We start from the raw sequence: 12,238 nt of genomic DNA on the forward strand, positions 1-12,238 counted from the left end.
AAAACAAAATTCTAAAATTCACAATAGCACTGAATGGGGATTTTTGCAAAGCAAAACTACAAAACTCCATATGCAAACATAGCAACAGCCCTCTACCCAGTCCCCAAACAGGAGGTAAATGCACTAATACATGAGACCATGACATGACCAAGCCCAACATGTAAGGGATACCAAATAAACAGCAGTGCTGGTTCTGTGGCAGACATATATGGTGGATGTAAAATAAAAGTGCACAACAGAGACAAAATAAAAATTAAAGCTTCTCGAGTTTTTATTACTTTGCTAAAAACATAGCAAATTAGTGTTCTTATTCCTTTGTTTCTCCTTCAGGTGAAAAAAAGTAATAGGTACTCTTAAGTTTTGTTGTAATACCATCTTTTAGTTGAAACACATCACAAACACATAATTAGAAAGTTAAGCTTTACTCCCCCACCTCCTTAAAACCATGCTCTAAAGTTTCTCTTTCAGGTAAAAAGAGACATTAAGGTAGGAATATTTTATTGGTATGATTTAAAAGGGTTAATTGTATTAGTCCCCACAGAATCTTAACAAAATCACTTGTTCTATAATTTCATCAAGAGATATTAATAAGGTTTCATTGTGCAAAAAATGTAACATTCATTTCAATTCAAAGTAGAAACAGTATTATTTAGTTCACTTCTTTATTTATGTTGTAAATCTTATGCAGAGACCTGGACTCAGATTTTGTATTCAAAGTTGAAGGTAAAATATTAAATTACCAACAGTAGACTCTATCATAATGAAAAAAAAAAGCATGAATTTTAACACTCATGTTTTTAACTTTTTAAAGAAAATAGTTCTAGAATGGCCAATGTCAACAATACCTAAAGGATTTGGAAATGAACATATTATAATATGAAGGCTTGAAAATGAAAACCCATTTTGAGTAACTTTGATATAATTTTTATGTTACCTCATTTTCAGCCAAAAATAAGTTATGACAGGAAAAAGTTTAAAAAGAAAGAATACTTGAAATTAATTTATTTTGAATTTTTCAGTTAGGATCTTTAATTGTGACTGTGAGAAAGAACAAAACAACAAAATATGGATGGAGCCCAATGAATAATTTATACTATGGTTTTATACAACATAATTAATCTCATATAATGGAACTAAATAAACCCTCAAAGGATAATTGTAATTGCCCCTTAGTGATGATTTGTGAAAGGCACATACAAAATAATGAAAAGTAGTAATTAGAAAGAAAAATTTAGCAAGAGGCTAAAGATCATGATTTTAATTTGAATTTTCCAATGGAATGGTCCAAATATGAATAAATAGTATAACTCATGGGAGTACTTCCGACCACTCTAATTTTAGTAAGCGTAACATGAAAACAAGCAGTTTATATTGCATAAGAGCCAGTCTCCTACAAGTCTGGGTTCTCATCTATATAAACTTGTGGAGAAAAGAGCCAGCCACTAGGTAAGTTTAAATTTTGAGAAGAAATGCATACTTTTTTTTTAAAGAGTAACACAATTTTAAGTTGTAACATTTCTAAGTCAACAAAAGCTTTTAAAAAGTAACGCTTTTCAAGAACAGCAATATAAATTTCTTGCATAAAGAAAAAATAAAAATCCCAGAACTATTAAATGGACACTGGAGCTAGGGACAATATATGTGATAGAATTATATACTGACAACTGAGATGCCTTGTTCTGAAGTCACCCAGAGATCCAAATATGTAAAATAAAACAAAGGAAATTAGCTAGATATCTTGCATAGTATATGCTGGGGAAAATTAACTTGCAAAGAAAAAAATATTTCTTCTAGAGAACATTTGTTTAGAACTCCAATAACCTTTTGCTTATTTAACCTTTTTACTTATATATTTAACCTAAACCCAAAGAAACTCTTTTTAAAAAGCAAATGGTGCAACATTTATTTTTAGAGTCACATTTTTGCTATACTTCCTTTCTTTCATAAATTCCAGGGTAGTGCTTTATTTTTAGAACTACTGTATAATTGTTACATTCACTTCTAACTTTACTAGTCTTTATAAACTGCGGCATAAGACTGTTTACTAGAAAATACAATTAAGTATTATAACTACTTTTTAATGGGACAGTTTGCCAAATAACTTATAGTCATATTAACTATTGTCAATTGTGCTTTTCATTACAAATAACCAACACACAAAAGGCTGTTGTAACAAAACACAAAACAGACCAACTCCATCAAGACAGAGAAAAAAATATTGTACTTATGCTACCTGAGAAAGCAAGGTGTTAAGAAACCTGGAAAAGTGAGAGTTTGCACTGGATAAACTTTAAGATTACTTTCAAGTGAAGTTATGGGATTCTTATCTATTTTATTTTTTTAAAGAGACAGCATGTGCACATACGACTGGGGAAAGAGAGAGAATCTTGGGCAGACTCTAGGCCCAGGGCGGAGCCTGACTCAGGGCTCGATCTCACAACCCCAAGATTATGACCAGAGCTGAAATCAACAGTTGCACACTTAACTAAGCCACCCTGATGCCCCTCAATTAAGAAATTCTAATAAATTACAAGATTATGGTAAGAGAAAGAACATCAAAGAATTAGGAAGGTATAAATATGTTTTAAAAATAAAACAAATTCTTCAGCTGCTTACAAAATATGAACTAAAACTATAACTCAGGGCACCAAGTGGAATTGCTGGACAGAGGAGATTTTCACTATATAAACAAAAATTGCCAGTCATGTTAATATGGAAGCAAACCTAAAACTAGACAGTAAGAACTATTCCTTTTAAAAGCTAAGCCTTCCAGATAGATAATTTCAATAATCTAAGGTATTGGCATTGGAAATATTTTATTTAGCAAGGTAAATACTTAATGAAAAAAAATCATTACTTTTAACAATACTATGTCCAGAAAAATCATATCCTCAGATGTCAAAATTTGGTTTAAAAACAGATATACCAAGCTGTTCTTTATCATTGAGATTTAATATTTCTGAGTTAGTAAATGAGATTTAGAGTTGAAAGTTTAATAATGGTGTTATAAGATCAATTGCCAAAATCTGTCATTTCATTACTCTTTCTTCCAAGTTCATCGAAGCATTTGGCACCAAGAATCAAAATTTGTTTTTTTAACCCCATACATAACAGTTCTCAATAAAAAGTAATTTATGCAAAAAAATACACAGATACCACAAAGAAAAACAATGCCCTCAAGTGCTAATTTGTGCCATTCATTTTAGTCAAACGTTAATGTAATTGATCAGAAAGCCATTATAAAGCCTAATCAATATAGGCTTTACATATTTGCATATCTTAAAAATCTCTACAGCTACAACTTCTAAAATTCACTATAGTAGATCTACAATCCACAAAACAAATGGTAAAGTCAGCCTTAAAATTAATGACCTTTCATAATTCAAAATATAAATAAAAAAGAACATTTTAAAACTATAGTATAATAGAACCACTTCATTAGATACAAAGATTTATGACTGGTCTCCTTAACATCTTTTTAAAAAGTAAGTATGTTTTCTATTACTATTTAAGAAATTAAGGACTCTTTAACATCAAGTTTCACCAGCTCTGTTTTATGTTGGATAGATTTTGCTCTAGATGCCTTTATAGTAGTTTTCAAAACTAAACTGAAACAGACTAAGTGTAACTCTAAATTTCTTCAAGTCTGTATGGAATTCACTTTGATAAACAACTTGGGCAGGGGAAGAGAGGAGGAGGAAAAAAGTCCAATGAAATTCTCTCCCAGTCCAATAAAATTCCTTCCATTTTTATGCAGTGTAAAAAAACAACATTTTAACTATATTACAATTTGAAATAAAAGAAAAGTGGCTGAACTTAATTAACTTGGAATATATTTTCCTGTTTAATTTTGCCTTTGAACTCCATGACAGAGAATGGAGACTAAGGTAAAGTCTATCCAGAATAAATCTAAGTGAAAATCTGAAGGATGGCCATGATGCCTCCTAACAGCTGTATCTCCAACATCCAGTTTTGGTTTTATTACACAATGTAAATATTACATTTAATATAAATAGTAAAGGAACTGAGCAGAAATCATGTTACTTTTTGAAAAAACTGTATTCTAGCATTTTCAAGATCGATTAGAAGAAATACCCAAATTTCACAAATGAATAGTAAAGCACATTCTTAAAATAAAAATTGTATACAAATTTTTAGAATAAAACTATTCCATAAGCTATTCAAAATGAGAAGTACATTATTTATTTTAAGTTGAATATAATCCTTCCATATATTAAATTTTAGACACTGCCATAAAGTCAACTTTCCACATGAAATTTGATGTTCTTGTTTTCCCTTGTATGGAGTTCCCCAATACTCTTACTCTCTTACTCTGACAGTGCAGGTAGCGAATCGGCACAAAAAAAGAAAGCACAATCTTTAGAGTTAAGTTGAACAAGTAAAATACGTTATGTTTTATAAATCCTGGGGGCAGCAACAATATTAAAGAGTTCTATGATAAAACTTGGGATAGGAATAAAGCAAAGAACCATTTACACATAACATACTATGTGGAAAGGATTGCTGCTGATTTTCAGAACATGGATGGGTGGACGGATAGGAAAACGGATGGACAGATAAAAAGACAGACTTAGATAGATGTAATCACAAACGCATACATATGTAATATGCACAATTTATATATACCTTTTCAGAATATATCAGTGTTTGTTTCCACACGTGTACATGCCTATAAAACTCTACACTGTCAGACAAGACCACCAAGCTCTGAGTCACCTCTCCCTTTCTTTTAAACGGATTAAAAACAACAAAAAAATTCCAAGTGTATCTTTAAAAGTAAGCAATCAGAAACATTACATTTTGAATATATCATGACACTTGGAACTCCATATTTACTAGTCCCCAAAAACTTTATAAAAAATCCCACAGATAAATACAAATTCTTATAAACAACGGTATTTCCCTTTCAAATAGCTTTAAAGTTCTACAATATATTTGGGATATCTTCTATGGATACAAATGATAGATCTGATCAAACAAGAATATTTAAAGTACAGTTGACCTTGAACAATGTTGGGGTGGGGGTTAGAGACACTCACCCCTATGTAGTTGAAAATCTGCACATAACTTTTGACTCTCCCAAAACTTAACCACTAATAGCCTACACTGACCACAAGCCTTACCAAGAACATAAAGAGTTGATTAAAACAAATTTTGTATGTTACAGTAAGCTCTTACTGTATGTTACAGTAAGAGAAAAATGTTAAGAAAATCATCAGGAAGATAAAACACATTACAGTACTGTACTATAAATTAAATTATACAAGTAGATCCATGCAGTTCAAACTTGTGTTGAGAGTCAACGGTACAATGCACGGAGCCTCATAATTTGGACTGTGCTGTGTAAACATAGAGAAGGAAGTAAGCTCCTTCTGGAAACTAAATTCCTTAAAACGTAGGTAAGGTGAATTTCTGTATTATAGGTATTTCACATGATATAAACTCTGCTGTGAATGACAACTCTAAAGCAGTATTATGATACTCTTCATTTGGTTTAGCAATATGTTTTTCTTCCACTAGACAACAGATAAAACAACACTGACAAGTGAGTAACATCAGCGATACTCTTCCTCAGAAAGCATAAACAGCATACAGGGTAGACTTTTTTTTTAAGTTGTCAAATGGAAAAACAACCAAAAAAAAAATTGGGAGAAAAGTCTTTATTCAAATGCTTCTAGTACAACCAATAGGAAAACGTCCTCTCCATCAAAAAACCCCACCAACTCTATACTTTGCTTAAGAACAAAAAAATTAAACAAAGCCCTTTTGAGTATTTCCAGTATCTCTTCACAACAGGCTCAGAATTAAAAATATATAACATTTTTAATACTATCGTCATAAAAGAAATTTTCTAAGTTAAAATTCCAACTACTTGTACTTAAAATGCTAGGGTTGCTTTCATTAAAAAAAAAAAAAACCAATAAAATCAGCTTAAAATAAATTTATTGTACAATACAAAAAGTAGGCATACTGGAAAATAAAAGGTACAATATTAAATATACAAAGCAAATGAAAGAAAGCTAAATAACACAAATGTTTTAATCCAAACACTAGGATAAAATGCACAACATTTATGCTAAAATAAAGTATTTCAGGAAGGCTATGCATTTCAAACGAAATGTTAATAATGAAAAAAAAAGAAAAACAAATGTGCTAACTTCTAAATGCTTGAATATCAAGAATCTGTAATGGCATGAAACATTAAATCCACAATACTAGGTACTTTTCAAGAACTTTATTTGAAAAGGCATTAAAAATACTGATGGGATTGATTTAAAGAATGTCCTTAAATCTGGCAAAGATTTTCCTTCTTTTTTTTTTCCTTAAAGTTAGGGAGTCTATTCACAGTATCTTCCGTCTTCTTCCATTTGGATAACTTCCTACAAAAATTTCTGGATACTCACCCTCACAAGATTCTTTAAACAGTTAGCTTAGATAACATTACTTCACTGGTAAGTGTGCATTTACTCCTTACCGACGTGAGTGCCACACATTAACAACATAATTTTGAAATCTATACATATGGGCACAATAGGAAACAATAAATTTTCATTTTATAAAGTAAAACCAATCTCCAAATGAAACAGTAAAATGTAACAATTTAGAGCACAGGCGAAAAAATAAAGCTTTTTTCCCCAATCTATCAATTAAGTCATTCCCCAACTGCAAATGGCTTTGGTGGAACTCATAGTACAAATGATACTGTTTAAAGGTGTTGCAGAGGTGAGGGCTTCAAATAAAAACCCTCTCCTTTGGAAATGGCCAAATGGGAAGCATCCAATAGAGATATGCATATGTAATTCAGAGAAATATTCAAGTAACCATAAAACCCTTGATAAAATCCTCTAAAAATTAACATATAATAATTTAAAGTTAGCTTTTGACCAACACCTTTGGAAGGGAACTTCTTTTTCTATTATCACAGTTCCCAAGTTCCAGACATCATATCATCAAAATTTTTGTATTTAAACCAGTATCTAAATTACTCAGTGAAACCTGTTTTATTACACTATTATTTACTTTCATAGGCGTTATATCTACCATATATATGCCATGACACTAAAAACAAACAAACAAACAAAAAAACAAAATCAACTATCAAGTTCTCCTCCTAGACCTGAGAACCCATCACTGCCCCTCCAAAATCTACAAGTTTAAGAATGAATAAAATAAAAACAAAAAACACCTTGCAGGTATGGGATACTGTGGAGAAAACTGAAGAGATATTTGGAAGAAGGAAGAAGTGTGAATAGGTCCTAAAGAATTTTACAATCACTTTGCCAAGACAGACTTTAAACATTGTAAATTACCCAAATAAGTCCTTCTCTTAAAATTTTTGATTCTCAATATTGCATTTTTATAACCAAACAAAAGGATTCAGATCCAACATTTTAGTAGTATGCTTACTACCATCAGACTGAATTCATTTCCTAAGTACTCTAGAAGAGTTCAAATAAAACAAACTTTATGAGATGTCATCATAATTTATCATATAAGATTCATTAGCATTTGTGAAATTATTAGGATAATAAAAATATTAAAAGCTAAAACCCAAGACTTCACCATTCATACTTAAATATAACATAGAAAAAGTAACGTGGGTAATACAAAAATAAAACTGTTTAGGTAAACATCTCACTTGAGGACACTCACTGTTGCTCCTTCTGAGTAACCATTATAGCTTTTTAACAGTGAAATGTCATTATCTTACTTCTGAAATTCTTTGGCTGGAATGTTTTAGTAACATAAGACACTCCTATACATGACAATTTTGACAGAACATAGAGGAATTGCAAAATAAAAAAAGCACAGACATGATTTATATTTTAAAGTATTAGATAAAATTTTAAATGAAGTTTTAAAAATTTAAAGGCAATCTATCACTAAAAATGGCATAAAATGTAAACTTAAGCTAATTTTATAATCTATTGCTATATTAAATAATTTGGGATTCATTAATTTTGCCTTTTTAGTTTTGTATTTAGCATAGAAATAGCTTTCTACTGCCCCTATAGACATCACGTAAATTTTAAAACTGGGAAAGAAAAAACAAAATGTAACTAAATTTATGAGTTCATTGTGTGGGTTTCAGAACCAAAAAATTAAATATTTCTTACTATTTTAAAAGGAGGGTTAAGTTAAAATTTTAATTATACCATGAAAAAATGTAAAGGAATTTTTCCTTTTTGCATCTTTAAAAATAAAGCAAATTTGCTTTACTTATTTATAAATACTTTTTTAAAGACCAACAAATCCACTTTTTAATCTCTTATCTTTATACAAAAGATTAAAAGGAAAAAAAGCTTTACGGCTCCAGCACCCAAGGTTGAGAACACAAAAAAACTCAAATAAATATTTATAGTATGCAAAAAAGCTAAAGATGTTTGAGAGGTTAAGTGAAGAACATTCTGGAACTATAACCCACTTCTTTAGCTTTTCTCTCCCAGACTTTCCATTCTATACACTACAGTTGTGGAGATGTCCTCATTTGACTCAGGTGACACTTTTTTCCATACTGTCTCTTTTAAAGCAAGTTCTTGTTGGAGACTTTCATAGTCCAATGGTCCAAAGGAATGCTAGTTGTTCAAGCAACATACATAATTTATTAGTGCACTTGAGTGAAGAAAGGTCCAAGCTATAAAACGGTATTTTTCAATGAATGTTATTAAAATCTGTTAACATTTTCACCCACCACCTTTTGATGTTTTGTTCCATGTTACTCATGTTGATGCTCATGGAAGTTTCTATTCTGTTGGCTTTGCATAATTCTCATATATTATTATAAGTTACTTTGGAAGTAACAATATGAACGTTTTCTTACTATGCATAAAAGTAATTTCTACTTTTAAGTGCTTCATATTAGCTTCAAGTCTAATTAGTTATTTACATTTCCCAAATGGGATATAAAGGAATTTAATTAAAATTCAAAACAAGTCCTCGTTCTAGTGAGTAACTATGAAGACGAAAAATCTTGTTTCTGAAATTTAAGTTCAGACTCTTAAATATTAGCTCTAAAAAAAGTATGTATGTGCAATAATATGAAGTCAAACACACTGATATATCAACAAATATTACTTTAAAATAAGAGTGTCAAGAATTCTGTTATCAAATACTTTTTATAGAAAGTATTTCATCTGTAGTGGCCACTAAAACTATGAGGCCTTGAAAGATTTTTCACTAATCCTATAATCCCTTTCCCATTTATAGATCCATCCACATCAAAATAAACTTTAAGAGTATAACTGACAAATATTAAGAGCAAAAAAACCCCAAGGCTTTCTTTTATAGCATTGTAGCACTTTCTAATGTTGTTTTCTTGTAACAGAATTAATTCTTCTTTTTAACAGAATCAATTCTTAAAAATATTGCTTGAAATAGCAGGAAAATGGGTGGTGGGTAAACTCTGATGCTAGGCTAACCAGTTTAAATTTAAATAAAACAGCCACATCTATATATTATCATGTCCAGGGTAAATATGTCAACAATTTGTGTACATTCATTTGTGATTAGCAAATAATGAGGCCACCAGCAATTAAACTAAGTTCTATTCAAACAGGTGAATCTCATTTTCTCTCTTAGAAAAATATTACATAATAATCTAAATAAGAATTTTGCTTACCCTTTGATCACCACCTTCTCTTCGAGGATCAAGTTTTTTTGCAAAGTGTCTCAGATTATCATAGTTATGGAAATTACAGAGAGAAACAAGATCCTGTAAATAAAGAGAACAGGTGTAAGAAACTGGCTATTCATTGGCCATTGCTTTTTCACATTTTAACAAATCACACTAATATTGTCCAACTTAACTACTATCTCATGGAAAACACCACTGCATGTTATAAAGCAGCCTGATGAATCAAGAAGAGAACTGAAATCAGAATGAGAAAACAGGGATAAAAATTTTGAGCACACTGCTTACTAGCATGACCCTAGGACTCAACATCAAATTGTTTAACTTTCATTTCCTATAAAATGGGCCATATGAAAGAACTATTCTATCAAATAACCGTAAAGCACCACAAAAATATTAATCAATATTCTGGTTATAATCTATAAGCAATCCAACGTCATCCTCTAGCTTTTGTAAATTATAAGAAACTGAAAAATAAATCAGAATTTTAATTGAGAAAGTTTGCAGAAAAATTATGGTACACAATATAGAGTCTATGAAGCAGCAAATGTACATAAAACCAGAAGCTGAAATATTAGCAAATTTGGATAACATAAAATACTGTGCTAATCAACAGTAATAACAATTTTATTTTGCAGGGCTAATGTCCTCAAAAAACAGACTTTTCAAGGTAGTTTATGGATAAAGATATTCAAATATGAAGATTAATGATAATATAATAAACTATAATATTTCTTAATTGGCTTTAAAATTAAACCTTTCCAAGTTTAATAATTTTAGTTGAGCTTTTGGAAACTGAAAACTATTTAAAACCATGACAATTAAAACATCAACTTCAAACATAATTTTCTGTGGGAATGAATATAAGGGAACTGTCTGAAGGAAGCAATTTGAAGTTCCTCTATGAGTACTTCCACAGCTATCCCAGTAACTGGCAGATACGCAGGCAGAATGGCAACAAGCAAAAAAACTACCGAAATGACTTAAAAAAAAAAAGAATCACTGGATGGTTCCACTTATATGATCATTATCATACAATATCCACTCATGATAAAAACCTTCAACAAAGTAGGTTTAGAGGGAATATACGTCAACACAATAAAGACCATATATGATGTTACCCACAGCTAACATCATACCTAATAGGGAAAAAAACTTGAAAGCTTTTCCCTTAAGATCAAGAACAAGATGTCTACTCTCACCACTTGTATTCAACACAGTATTGGAAGTCCTAAACAAAGCAATCAGACAATAAAAGAAGCAGAAAGCATCCAAACTGATAACAAAGAAGTAAAACTTTCACTATTTGCAGATGAAATGATACTCTAGAAAACCCTAAAGACTCCACCAAAAAACTACTAGAACTGATAAATGAATTCAGTAAAGTCACAGGATACAAAATCAATATACAGAAATCCAATGCTATTGGATTATTAGTTTTACACACTAATAATGAAACCACAGAAAGTAAGAAAGAAATCCCATTTATAATTGCACCAAAAATAATAAAATACCTAGGAATAAACTTAACCAAAGAGGAAAGACCTGTACTCTGAACTCTAAAATGCTAACGAAAATGACACAAAGCAATGGAAAAGACATTCCATGCTCATGGAATGGAAGAACAAATATTGTTAAGATGTCTACACTACTCAAAGCAGTCTACAGATTTAATGTAATTCTATCGAAATACCAAAAGCATTTTTCATAGAACTAGAACAAACAAGCCTGAAATTTGCATAAAACCCACAAAAGACTCTAAATAGCCAAAGCAATCTTAAAAAAGAAGAACAAAACCAAGGTATCACAATTCCAGACTTCAAGTTATATTATGAAGCCATAATAAAACAGCATGGTGCAGACACAAAAACAGACACAGATATCAATGAAACAGAACAAAACATTCGGAATTAAGCCCATAATTATATGGTCAACTAATCTTTGACAAAGTAGGAAAGAATATGTAATGGTTTAAAAAGACAGACTCTTCAATAAGTGGTGTTAGGGAAACTAGACAACTACATGCAAAATAATGAAAGTGGACCATTTTCTTACACCATACACAAAAATCAACTCAAAATGGATTAAGGAACTACAGCCAACTTCTTTCTAGGTATGTCTCCTGAAGCAAAGAAAACAAAAGCAAAAATAAAGTATTGGGACTACATCAAAATAAAGTTTCTGCACAGCAAAGGAAACAATCAACCAAACTAAAAACAACCTAATAAAAGGGAGAAGATACCTCAAAATTACCTATTAAAATAAAGGGTTAGTATCTAAAATATGTAAGGAACTGATACAACTGAACACCCAAAAATCAAATTATCTGATTACCAAATGGGCAGAAGACATGAACAGACATTTCTCCAAAGACATGCAGATGGCCAACAGACACATGAAAAGATGCTCAACATCACTCATCGCCAGGGTAATGCAAATCAAAACCACAATGAGGTAGTACTTCACACTTCTCAGAATGGCTAAAATCAGAAACTAAAGAAACAAGTGTTGGTGAGGATGTGGAGAAAAAGGAACCTTTGTGCACTGTTGACTGGCATGTAAACTGGCGCAGCCACTATGGAAAAC

At 30.9% G+C, this 12,238-nt stretch overlaps 1 protein-coding gene across 3 annotated transcripts in view; it reads right to left on the reverse strand.

Moving 5' to 3' along the window:
• The window catches only part of GLS (glutaminase), a 78,184-nt gene that overhangs the window by 19,485 nt on the left and 46,461 nt on the right, over positions 1–12,238 (reverse strand). Inside the window, exons 14-15 of one of the 3 annotated variants that reach the window (XM_082690496.1) lie at positions 9,641–9,733; positions 5,948–8,597 (exon numbers count right to left, since the gene is read on the reverse strand). In XM_082690496.1, the coding sequence (XP_082546622.1) occupies positions 8,451–8,597; positions 9,641–9,733 (240 nt within the window). In that variant the 3' untranslated portion in view covers positions 5,948–8,450. Of the gene's footprint in view, positions 1–5,947; positions 8,657–9,640; positions 9,734–12,238 lie in introns of those variants that run through there. The other 2 variants (XM_082690497.1, XM_082690495.1) reach the window with 2 other exon arrangements.

This window comes from Mustela nivalis, assembly GCF_964662115.1.
Source record: "Mustela nivalis genome assembly, chromosome: 11".
NCBI lineage: Eukaryota > Metazoa > Chordata > Mammalia > Carnivora > Mustelidae > Mustela > Mustela nivalis.